Here is a 13,490-nt window from a genome sequence, read left to right as displayed (position 1 = left end):
TAATAAGAGATTCCGGATAGTTCATGTTATATCCTCTAACGTGACAAAATGAAAGTGACTGACTCCTGCTCTAGTACAATTCCAGGGCCTTAAAGCTGCCTCCACTCGTCACTTAAATGGTCACTCTTGCTGTGTGAATCTAGCTAGCTGATATGCTCTTTGAGCACAAGGGATTGTGACATTAAAGACGAACATGATTCTGCCTTTACTCTGTGTATGTGTCTCTTCCCAGCAGGAATCACTGATTAGCAATCAAGAGCAGTAACTGATTTCCCCAAGTCCACACACAGTGAAACCAGTAGTCACATTTCAACTGTTTATTGACAGCAATTTACTCAGCACAGAACAGAAATTGCACTTGGGACCTTGCTGGTCGACATGGCTTGGTGACTACACTGCATAGTGCGTTTATGTGCTAAGCCACCAAGGCTGGCTATGGCTGGTGTATTAAGTTATTTTTGTGACATTCATGAAATGTACATAAGCTTTGCCTCAGAGATTAAGATTTAGCCATAGCTTAGAAGATGATACTTGCTTCCACAAATCTTCATAATCATTTCAGATGAAATACGGCAATGTCACATTAAAGGAGATTTGCAAAATAACTGCGATATTTTCTAATTTGGGTTCAAGAAATCATACATTTAGGATATACCAAAAAAAATGCAGAGAATGCCATGAGCACACTGCTTCTACACTTATGTGCTTTGTGATATTGAGAAGCTGGATCCTAACACGAATGTGTGAAATTATTGTCAGTTCATTACAGCTTAACTGGATAGTCAGGACAGCCAATGTTTAAAGTTGATGCAACGTTAGTGCTATAAGAACTTCAGGAAATAAGATTCACATTGTTGGAGTCATATTTGCACTCTAAATGGATGTTAGAAAGCTCTCAGTTGATATGTTCACCACATAGTGTACAATTGATACAGGGGCAAGCAAATCAATGGTTCACTTTTTAGTCTGGTGGTTGATAACATTGATTCTACTTTTATTCTAGGGTCCTTGGACTAGAGAAGGACAATATTATTTAGGATTCTGTCTCATGATTATTTAGAACTTTACAACACAGAAACATATCCTTTGGCCCAACATATCCATGTCGGTGTCACCTTACTCTATCTCACTTTATCAAAATATCTGTCTACCCAGTTCACTTTCCATAAAGACAGATGAATTCAGTTACCAGTCTGTTATACTCCAGTACCTGGCATACAGATTACGGATTCTCTGTTACAATTCCTGGGTCATATATCAATTTCTTTAGATATTTGACAAAGGAAAGATGCACTGTAGGATGCGACATGGATTGCTAAATTCTGAAAATATGCACATGCAGGTCTCAAATTATGGGGTTTGCTGTGACTACCTTGCCCTTCTAACAAATATCCTCTCGGCGATCACTGTGTTAACTCCTTCAGGAAGAGTGCCTCAGTTGGGTTGGGGTGAAGTGGGCCTGTCATACTCCAGTGTGAGTCAAGATGTTCAGGAGAAAAGGATAAAAGGAGAAATTTGGAGAGAAAACCAAAGGAAGGAAATGCAGCCTTCCTCTGATGGGCAATGTACAAACATCTTCCAATTCCAAAATTCCCTTACCAATTATTCTTTGGCTGCAGGCTATGTTACTTATGCTAATTATATCCTGTAATCTAAAGTGGACTTTGACAGCTTAGTAATAGACTCATGCATTGAATGTCACACGGTGTTATATAATATTCCGATCAACATAAATCTGCTATGTGCCAAGCCATGGATGTTAACTAGTTTAATACTATAAAGGTATAATTCTTTTAGGCTTATTCAATTTGGGCATTTTCTGCTCCAATAGGATAGACAGCATGCTCCCAAGAGTGTGAACTTAAAGTGACATGTGGTTTTATTTTCTTGAGTTCTGTAGGATTTGATAAACCCAGAATGTTTCGATATCGCTGCATGTTGTGCATCTGTAGGGCATCACACCTCAAAAAGGAATAGTGTATTTTAAGCTGTTACAACTGAAAGTGTCTGTGGAGCACAAAGATCATGTCGATAAACCAAACAATGGCTAGTTATTGTTTATTAAGTGAACACTGTTGATTGGTTTTCACCCAACAGCAAATTTAACCAATGAGGGAAACATACTTGAGAGGACTGACAGATCGATGAAGATCTTTTTCAAAGCAAATTTGGCCTCCATGTTGTGTTCTGATCCACTGTATTACATACAGCTACTAATTGCTACAGTATATCCATTTAATCCCCACAATGCAAAAGGATGCCATTCGACCCATCCAATCTACACTGACTCTCCAAAGAGCATCTTACCCAGGCCTAATCCCCTGCCAATAATTCTCATAATCCTGCGCATTTACCATGGCTGATCCGCCTAACCTACACATCATTGGACACTACGGGGCAAATTCACATAGCCAGTCCACCTAACTTGCACATTTTTGGGCTGTGGGAGAAAACTGGAGCACCTGGAAGAAATGAGGAGAATGTGCAAACTCAAGGCCAGAACTGAACCTTGGTCCCTGGTGCTGTGAGGCAGCAATGCTAACCACTGTGCCACCATGCCACCCAAATTATAAATGTCATTCTTTAACAAAAGTTTTAAAACCTACTGATTGGTGACAAAACTTTGCACCTACCATGTTCTACATAACAAGCTCATCTCTATGAGGACTTAAACTTGAGTTCTGCTTTGCCCAAAGCAAGCAGACTTTTCTCCAATTTATTTCCAAGGGCCTATACATGATCCACATTACTTCTGGGATCTCTTTGACTATCAGTGCCCCTCTCTGTAAGATTAGACAAATATGGTTTGGGCCTGATTTTTCCTGACATTGTTAGCCCAATGTAACTCAAACTACCTCCCTCTCGAGTTTGACTCCAGCTGTTGGTTACTCAGTGGACAATGCCGTGGGACATTCAGTTGTACGTTATAAGAATTTTGATTCCCATAAAAAGTACAAATCATTGAAGTGAAGCAAATCTAAATTGATATCATGGTCATGGAAACTACAAATTGATATGAAATGTCACACCTTAAACATTTGTTGATTAGATTTCTTATTTTTTGATACTCTTAAGTGTTTTGTTTTGTCTCAGCCCAGCTAATTTTGTACTGCTCTCTCTTTTTTTTCCCTTTCTGTTCTTGTTTGACAATAATGTAAGTAAATAGGGTTTCTTCACTGTTCGTTATGGGTCACTGAGAATTCAGAAGGAAAACTGGTGTACAATTGTGAATTTACTCTTTTTAAAAAAATGAAAAGAGTTGCTAATAATGAGGATACTGAGTATTTTCTAGTGGTGACACATCTATTAGCGCGTAAAGGATGAAAGCATCTTCATGAAAAATAAACTAGCTTGTTAGAGGAAATAAGAATTATAGCCTTCATTATTGACAATCAAATACCACAAGGGACAAAAAGAGAGTGGAGAATTTCAAGAGAAAAATCTTCATTTCTGATACGAAAAAGTGTATGTGCATTTATAAATTTTACTGAAACTATTGGGAGAGAGATTTTCAATTGATGAGCGAGCAGCTGGAAACAGGCGACAGACAGAGGAAATTCTGGTGGGGACCTTTTGCTCTAATTTGTCCATCTCATTCAACTTTCCTTGGGCTTTTAAATGTGTGTCTGGCACACCTGCCCAAAATAGGTGTGGGGCTGTTTAAGAATGCAATTCAGGGTCTTATGCTTGCTAGCTGTTCATGAGGAAATGGGATGAGCGTTATTCTTAGTATTTCTGAGTGTTGAGAGGTCTGGTCGGTGAGTCAAAGGCACTCAGAAAATGCAAGGTGCTGTTTTTGAAATGATTTTTGTGGGGTCGGGTCAAACATGAATCTTCCTCCTGATCCCAAAATAATCTCTAGTCTACGGCTGAAATGCCCTAAAACCCTTGTTGCCCCAATCCCCTAACCCATTCTGCCAACAGCTGGCAATGTGCAATTGCCATTTGATATACCAAATCTGTGAGCTTCTGTGGAGCGATAGACCCATAACTCACTATTTAAACTTAAAGATACAAACCTTGTCATTACAAGCTCTCATTAAAATGACATTGATATAATCAATCTTCATCTTATATATTTTTGGTGACATACTCTGGTCATTTCTGAGGCATTTGCTGTCAGTAATATATTATAATATTGAAGTTATAGAATGTAACAATATTTACATTGACTGCTGAGAATACACTTTTTTTGGATGAGTGCTTATTAGCTTTGTACATGGTACTGTATGTTGTCACTATTGTAACAATTCTCAATTTAAAATTATGCTTTTACTAATTTTGTGCAATTTTTTAATACAATGATCATTAGTGCAAATTCATTTTGTGACAAAAAGACAAATTATTTTCTCCAAATGACATGTGACCAAAAAGAATTGATTTACTGTTAAAAGCTGCCTTTTAAACTTACGAAATTGAATGCCCACTAAATGCAGTAAAATGTTAGCCTTTCAGTTTTAGAAAGGGAAAAGAGAAAAGAACAAGTGGTGGAGCCCATTAAATAAACAAAGCAGATTAAATAACCTTTTCTTGCCTGAAATATATTTCCATTGTCACTCATTTAGCACAGAAGCTGGTCTAAAAGTGTCACATTCCTGAATTATATTCATTTTTGTCATGTTCAGTACCTACTTATTAAGGGATGATTATTTAAAAATTGAGAATAAATGGGACTGTGGAGTTTGTAAGTGAGATTAATATGGCTTTAAGTATCTTTGTAACAATTTGCAATTTTTGACTATGCTAGTGTCTCTTTTTAACAGAAACCATCCATCATTCTGTTTTGTGCTCTATCCTTTAGACATTGATGAATGTGATAATGAATACAATGGAGGCTGCGTACATGAATGCATTAACATTCCAGGAAACTATCGTTGCACTTGCTATGATGGATTCATGTTGGCACATGATGGACACAATTGTTTGGGTAAGAAGAATGTATTGCAGCTTATTTGAAATATAGAGAAAATAAAAATAAAGTATGGAAATTTGATCTGAAAATCGCATAGCCAAATATCTCAATATTCAAATTATATAGCAATATAGGTTCTATAAACATACAGCATCATTTAAAGTTAGATTCTGTTTTCTCCATAAGATTTCAATCCAATATGTATGAGTAATTAACAATCAAATGACTTCTTCTATGCAAACTACTGAGTTAAATATGCTAACATTACTTTTTAAAATCTGTTTATACGCGAGTAAAAATCACATAATTTTGTTTATTTTTCTAAGTGACTTTTTAAAATGAAAGCCCTTTTAAATTGCCTGAGACATTGGTGCTAAAGTCAGTGAAAGGGCTTTGGGATCAAATAAACACGGATACACTTATTGAAACACCAGATTGAGATCATTCTTTTGAAATTTAGTTGTTGGAGAAAAGTTCTAAGACTACGACTGCATTTAGTTTTCAATTGGAATGTGAAATTCTAGAGAGTGTACTGAACTGCCTGGCAACCTGCAGAAACACAATGGTCTTCTTTGCATCATCATCTCTTGTGAAGGATACTTTCAAAAGAGTTTGTATTGTTCTCCATTTCTGTTAACTTAAACAGATCTTCAAAGCTAAAGGTTTGCCTTTGTTTCGGGAGGGGGGGAGACGCAAAGTTTTTTTTCATTATCATTTCTTAAGATGCACTTTATAAATAGTCTTTCAAAGTCCGTGCATCTAAATGACTTGAGTATTCAGCCTTTAATCTACTGAAAGACGTGGAAATCATTCATCCAAGTTGTATTTTTTTTTCAGCAATTTATGCTCTTTAAACATGAAATGTAAAGAATGAGTTATGTTAGGAGAATGTTGGGATTGGTCATGCTTTCTCTAAAAAAGAGTTGTTGCTAAGTGGTATGAAAATGTTGCATATGATATGTTTAATAAAATATCATCTGTTTTTCATTAAATTAAATGTGGCATAAATATCGGTATAAGGCAGAAAGGTCTCTCTTGTTCACTTGAGGAGGTTCTGTGTCTTATTTAAAATTAACTCCTGACCTAATAGATAAGAAGTGACAGTTAACTGATGACTGGCTTTGAGCCTATTCCACTGTTACCAAATAGCACTGAACTGGGTCACGTCAGTTAACATAAATACGTCTGCATCATTTCAAGGGAATAAAAGGAATATTGGATTCGGGAGAGCATGTTTCCTATTTGATTCAGGCCAAGATTTGCCTGACTATACAAGGAGTTACATGACCAGAGTGCAAAGTTTAAATTTAATGGTAAATTTATGTTAGTTTCAATTTTCTCCTTTCTACTTTGCCATTTCAAGCTCTACTGGTTTTTTTTTAGCCAAAATGACAGGATGGTCTAGACAGTTGACTTCTCCCTGACCACATTCAATTAATTCAGGAAGACAGGGCTGTCTAGTTTGCAGATTTCTTCCACAGTCACAGACACTCTGTATCATCTGATGGGAGATGTATGGGGCATAGTGAGATAAATCTGTCCTGACTGGTTTCCTAACATAAAAACTCACTTCCAATCCTTCAAAATCTGCTCAATGTGAATTCCTGGACAGTGAGTCTGAGCAGTGATAGAGAGGGAAGAGTGTAGGCAGTGAGTCTGAGCAGTGATAGAGAGGAAAGAGCACAGGCAGTGCGTCTGAGCAATAATAGAGAGGGAAGAGTGCGGGCAGTGAGTCTAAGCAGTGATAGAGAGGGAAGAGCACGAGCAGGAAATGTGAGCAGTGAGCCAGATTGCTGGAGTTATGGATAATGATGAACATTGTCAGAGAATACAGGATATAGATAGGCTGGAAAATTGGGCGGAGAAATGGCAGATGGAATTTAATTGAGATAAATGCAAAGTGATGCATTTCGGTTGATCTAATGTAGGGGGGAGCTACACAATAAATGGCAAAGCCATCACAAGTATAGACACACAGAGGGACCTGGGTGTGCAAGTCCACAGATCCTTAAAGGTGGCAGCACAGGTGGAGAGGATGGTAAAGAAGGCATATGGTATGATTGCCTTTATTGGACAGGGCATAGAGTACAAAAGTTGGCGTATGATGTTGCAGCTATATAGAACGTTAGTTAGGCCACATTTGGAATACTGTGTCCAGTTCTGGTCGCCACACAGCCAGAAGGATGTGGAGGCTTTGGAGAGTACAGAAAAGGTTTACCAGGATGTTGCCTGGTATGGAGGGTCTCAGCTATGAGGAGAGATTTGGCAAACTGGGGTTGTTCTCCCTGGAAAGCCAGAGGATGAGGGGTGACCTAATAAAGATGTATAAAATTATGAAGGGCATAGATAGGGTGAACAGTGGGAAGCTTTTTCCCAGTCAGAGGTGACGAACACAAGGGGTCACAAGTTCAAGGTGAGGGGGGCAATGTTCAATACAAATGCCAGGGGAACGTATTTTACACAGAGGGTGGTGGGGGCCTGGAATGCACTGCCACGCAAGTTGGATGAGGCGGTCACACTGGGATCATTTAAAACTTATCTATATAGCCACATGAACAGACTGGGAATAGAGGGGTACAAACAAATGGTCTAGTTGGGCTCATGAGCGGCGCAGGCTTGGAGGGCCGAAGGGCCTGTTCCTGTGCTGTATTATTCTTTGTTCTTTGATAGACAGGGCAGTGCCCGCAGTGAGTCTGAGCTGTGATAGAGAGGGAAGAGTGTGAGCAGTGAGTCTGAGCTGTGATAGAGAGGGAAGAGTGCGGGCAGTGAGTCTGAGCGGTGATAGAGAGGGAAGAGTGCGGGCAGTGAGTCTGAGCTGTGATAGAGAGGGAAGAGTGCGGGCAGTGAGTCTGAGCTGTGATAGAGAGGGAAGAGTGCGGGCAGTGAGTCTGAGCTGTGATAGAGAGGGAAGAGTGCGGGCAGTGAGTCTGAGCTGTGATAGCGAGGGAAGAGCGTGGGCAGTGAGTCTGAGCTGTGATAGCGAGGGAAGAGTGTGAGCAGTGAGTCTGAGCTGTGATAGAGAGGGAAGAGTGCGGGCAGTGAGTCTGAGCTGTGATAGAGAGGGAAGAGTGTGAGCAGTGAGTCTGAGCTGTGATAGAGAGGGAAGAGTGTGAGCAGTGAGTCTGAGCTGTGATAGAGAGGGAAGAGCGCGGGCAGTGAGTCTGAGCTGTGATAGAGAGGGAAGAGTGTGAGCAGTGAGTCTGAGCTGTGATAGAGAGGGAAGAGTGTGAGCAGTGAGTCTGAGCTGTGATAGAGAGGGAAGAGTGCGGGCAGTGAGTCTGAGCTGTGATAGAGAGGGAAGAGTGTGAGCAGTGAGTCTGAGCTGTGATAGAGAGGGAAGAGCGCGGGCAGTGAGTCTGAGCGGTGATAGAGAGGGAAGAGTGCGGGCAGTGAGTCTGAGCTGTGATAGAGAGGGAAGAGTGCGGGCAGTGAGTCTGAGCTGTGATAGAGAGGGAAGAGTGCGGGCAGTGAGTCTGAGCTGTGATAGAGAGGGAAGAGCGTGGGCAGTGAGTCTGAGCTGTGATAGAGAGGGAAGAGTGCGGCAGTGAGTCTGAGCTGTGATAGAGAGGGAAGAGCGCGGGCAGATTAACTTTGGCTGGCTTTCTGTTTTCTCTTGTGGTTCGGGAGAAATTATCTTCTTGGTTGGGCTGATTGTGAACAAAAGTCAAAAATGTGTTTCCCTTTCCTGTGGCATCATCTATTTCTTTAGCTGTTGGAATTTATACTACAATTTTAAACCTCTAAACACTTCTCAATTCTTTACTCACAGAATAGACTGCATCCATTTTAAAAAAAAGTGTGAACACAGCCAAGTATATTTTTTTCCTTTCTTCCATTGTTGTAAAAATGTTGCCATGGCTTGATGTGGCAATATCATGACTCAGATATTCCAGTCCCTGGATTCCTGGAAGCCCTGATTCCGACCTGGATCATGCAAAAAAGTAACTACTTACCTTCCTCCAATTTTTCTGGGCAATCTCCCCTCAGCTGTGCCTCTGTTCCAAAAAGAGCAATTCCACTCAGTGGAGACATAAATGAAAGGATTCTGCACAGAAACCATGACCCTATTCTGGTGTGTAAGGAGCAGAAATGTCTCACATCATTTCTGAAGGGTGGGTGAGATAAGTGGGTAAGGGGGTAGGGTAGCAGCTGGGTGACGGGGTAGAGTGGTGAGGTTGGTTAAGGGAAGGAGCTGGGTGGTTGGGGTTAGTCAATTTGATGCACAACCAAATCTCCATTCACTGCAGTGGGACCAAAGAATCCCAACCTGGGGTGAGATTGGAGAATTTTAGCCTCTAACTCAGCATTGGAGACTTTCTCGGAGGGTCCCGGGAGCAGGGAAATTGCTTATCAGAAGTTTAAACTTCCAGGAAATTCCCACAGAGTCACTGTGTTGGGACTTCCAAAGAGTCTGGTAGTGCATTGCAGTTGCGGGGGTGGGTGGGGGGCGGAGGCGGTGGTGCGGGGTGGTTGGTGGGGGGATTGTCTGATCACCTGGGTATTGGAGGATTTAGACCATGAATCTCTCCTGTTTTTGAGAAGTAATATGAGCGAAAGAAGAAAAATATACTTTGTTATCCAGAGTATATAGAATCTCAGATAAGAAGAATGAAACAGTGCGAAATGTTAAAACTATTAATTACTAGTTAATTGGAGGAGCTTTTTATAGACTCTTAGAAAGTTTACGCAGCAGAAAAAGGCCATTTGGGCCATTGTGTCTGGCTGGCTGAAAAATAAACCACCCTGTCTAATCACACTTTCTGGCATTTGATCTGTAGTCCTGTGGGTTACGGCACTTGAGGTCCCAATCCAGACACATTTTTAAATGAAATGAGGATTCCTTCCTCTATTACCCTTTCAGGCAGTGAGTTCCAGATCCCCACAACCCTCTGTCTCGGTGAAAAAGATTTTCCACATCTCCTCTCTAATATTATTATCACTTTAAATCTATGCCCCCTGCCACTGATCTCTCTGCTAAAGTAAATCAACTCTTCCCGTCCAATCTATTCAGATAGCTGCAACTTTCCAGCCCTGGCAACATCCTTATAAATCTCCTCTGCATGCGCTCTAATGCAATTACATCCTTCCTTTCTGTAATGAGGTGACCAGAACTGCACATAGTATTCAAGTTGTGGCTGAACTAATGTTTTATATAGTTCCAGCACAAGTTCCCTGCTCTTCTATTTGATCCCCCAGCTATTAAATGAAAAAATTCCATCACTGGAATTCTACCACCTCGTCGGTGGGCAAAGGGCTTCAACAGAAATGTCTGTTGACCTCAGGTGGGAACTTCTGGTCTCACTTGAGCGAGGCCATAAAATATCACCCCATTTGTCTTCTTATCACCTTATCAACCTGTCCTGCTACCTTCAGGGATCTGTGGAAATTCGCTTCAAGTTCACTCACTTCCTCTATATCTCTCAGTACCCTCCCCTTTATCCTTTGTCTTGTTTGACCTTCCCAAGTACATCACCTCACAGCTCTCTAGCTTGAATTCCTTTGCGACTTTTCTGCCTGCTTGACCAGTCCATTGGTGTGCCACAGGGATCAGTGCTAGGGCCTCAACTTTATACAATTTATATAAATGACTTGAATGAAAAGACTGAAAGTATGGTTGCTTACTTTGCTAATGACACAAAGATAGGTAGGAAAGTAATTGTGAAGAGGACATAAGGAGGCTACATAGGGACATAGATAAGGTGAGTCGGCAAAAATCTGGTCGATGAAGTATAATGTGGGTAAATGTAAAATTGTCCATTTTGGCAGGAAGAATAAAAAAAGAAGCTTGTTATCTAAATGAGAGAGAGTTCAGAGCTCTGAGATGCAGAGAGATCTGGGTATCCCAGTGCATGAATCACAAAAGGCTCATGTATAGGTATAGCAAGTAATTAGGAAAGCTAATAGAATGTTTATTGTGAGCAGAATTAATTACAAAAATAGATAAGTTATGCTTCAGTTGCACAGGACACTGGTGAGACCACATCTGAAGCATTGTGCATGGTATTATCTCCTTTTTTAAAGGAATATGTAAGTAAGTTAGATGTAGTCCAGAGAAGACTTACCAGACCAATACCAGGAATGGATGGCTTGTTTTATGAGGAAAGGTTAGAGGTAATTTTTTGGGAGAGGGGTAGGTTTTACACTGGTTCTGAGAGGGATGGGGCTAAACACTCTGGAAAGCCTGGCTTCACAGAGATCAAGGGTTCCCGATCTCAAAGTGAAATTGAATAACCACCTCCCTCCCCCCCACAGATATTGCAACCCACTGTCATTGGAGGCATGTTTCTCTAGATCCCTTCCCAACATAGATCGGCAGTAGTGGGACATTGGGGCACAGCCATATGGTTCCCTTTTGTGCCCTCCATTCATGACCCCCTTCATACTCCATCCCCTTCATGCCCCCCATTTCATGACCCTCCATCTCTTCATGATCCCCTCATAAGCCTCCCCTCAGGTCCCAACTCCACACCCCCCCCCACCCCCCCAGCCATCCTTGGCATTGCTGTTGCACCCTGACAGTAGCATCTGGCATGCCAACCTGGCACTGGCAGGTTGGCACTGCCAGATGGACATGCCTAGCCATTTCCTTTACCATCCAGGGAGCTTCAGTAGCCTCTCAGAGCCCGTAATGGTCATCATGCCTGGTCTCTGTCTGTGGAGGCCATTAGTAATTCTCACTTCATTCTTGCTGTGTCCAAGGATCAGAGAATCCCAGGAGCTGGGAGAATCAACTTGAAACTGACCAAGCATATTTATTTGCTTATTTAAATATGCTAATCTGGATCCTGCCCAGTGAGGGCAGGAGCCAGATTAAGTCCAGGTGCATTGGCTGGCAGAATCCTAAAAGGGGTTCGTGCCAGCCCTAAATGCACAAGATTCCTCGTCTGTCATTCTCTGACTCTGTACCATTCCAACATGATCTGCGCCAGGCATGATGCAGCTGGAAAATTGTAGCCTAGTTTTGTACCCACTAAAGTTTAGGTGGCTTAATCAAAACCTTTCAGATTCTGAGGGCTATTAACAGGGTGGATGTGGAGAGGATGTTTCCTTTTGTTGGGGAATCTAGAACTCAGGGATCACTGTTTAAAATTAGGGGTTTGATCATTTAAGATAGGGATGAGGGGAAATTTTACCACCAGAGGGTCATGAATCTTTAGAACTCTCTTCCTCAAACAACTGTAGAAACAGAATCTTTGAATATTTTTAAGGCAGAGCTGAAAGATTGTCAGGGGTAGGCAATAATCTGGGTTGAAATTTCAATTAGATCAGCCATTATCGTACTAAATGGCAGGGCAGGCTCAAGGGGCTGAATGGCCTATTCTTTCTCCTAATTCTTCAGCAGTTACTGGAGATAGTGGGCTGGGTTTCTATGAAGTCAGGGAGACTCCGTGGACCTTTAAAAATAGCAGCCAAACCTCATGATGCTTTCTTGGGTGAGAGCCCAGATATCAATTATTCTGTTGAAACAGCTGTACACGAGGGAAAACATTGTTTGGTTGACAGCCTTCTTTATTTCTTAATTGCTCAATATTTACTTACACAAGTCAAAGAGGCGTCAAATGCTTTCAGTTTTTGCTATTGTTTCTTTAAAGGGCTGGCTGATTGACACTTTTATGGGGTTGAACTAACAGGAATTTTTTTGTTAAAAAAACGTTATGAATGAATTACTTTTAGCTTTTTCAGATATTATGTTCTTACTATAGATTTCATTGGTTCTGTATATCCTGGGCACATGGGCATTGAAGTGCCATAGGTTTGCATGAAAAGTATGAGAGGCCATTGGGATAGGTGAAGGGGTATGAGGTGGCATGAGTGGGCATAGAGAGTGTGTGGGGCATATGAAGGGGTACAAAGGCTAGAGGCCTGCCTTCCTGTTTTTATTGTAACTGGGACAAAGGCACAGAGCACCAAGACAGACTTTTTAAATAGCTCATTTCAATGCTCAGCAACCTTTATGGCTGCCCCCGCACTGTTTTCAGATGTGGCAGCCAGTTAGTACCCACCTTCCTCTCCCTCCCTCCAGAATGAAAATCTCGCCTTTACAGGCACTTTCTCCTGAGGTGAATGCAGTGAGCCGGAAGATTTCCCAACTCCCACTGCCCTCCCCAGGATTAGGATTCAACCCAGTGTGCCAGCCTGCTGAGGATAACACTGTTGCACTCAAAAATTGAAGCATAAGGTCTATTAGACAAAAGTCTCCCTACTCTTCACCTGATTGATAAACTCCCCTCCCACCCCACAGCAAGTCCATCAACATTTGGGCATAGTAAAATCTTTCTTTATGTAAATCTATATTCGCTCTTTGTTAGTGAAACAGAGAATCTGCTAAAAATGTTCAAGTGTGATAGAAAGTAAGTATGACGCTTACAGGAGGTGTCTGCATGTACATATCTTAAATAGTATAGAGGTATACACTGAACATTTAATTATAAATTATATTTTTAGTTTAAATTTACTTAATCTTCAGCCCTTATAGCTGCACAAAAACGTTTACTTCTGAATGTAATAAATTTCTCATGATTCCTGAGGTTTGAGAGCACACTAGACCTCGAATCATTTCTGGGCCAATGTGCCCAGT

The 13,490-nt window shown here is 41.2% G+C and overlaps 1 protein-coding gene across 1 annotated transcript in view; it reads left to right on the top strand.

The window, feature by feature from the left end:
• The window catches only part of scube2 (signal peptide, CUB domain, EGF-like 2), a 138,883-nt gene that overhangs the window by 1,897 nt on the left and 123,496 nt on the right, over nt 1–13,490 (top strand). The window contains exon 3 of the mRNA XM_080190201.1: nt 4,802–4,927. Within this exon, the coding sequence (XP_080046327.1) occupies nt 4,802–4,927 (126 nt within the window). The remainder of the gene's footprint in view (nt 1–4,801; nt 4,928–13,490) is intronic.

The sequence above is a fragment of the Carcharhinus amblyrhynchos genome, chromosome 6, assembly GCF_965287045.1.
Source record: "Carcharhinus amblyrhynchos chromosome 6, sCarAmb.v2.hapA, whole genome shotgun sequence".
Taxonomy (NCBI): Eukaryota; Metazoa; Chordata; class Chondrichthyes; order Carcharhiniformes; family Carcharhinidae; genus Carcharhinus; species Carcharhinus amblyrhynchos.
The sequence above is the reverse complement of the archived record's forward strand: the minus strand, read 5'-3'. Positions and strand labels throughout refer to the sequence as shown.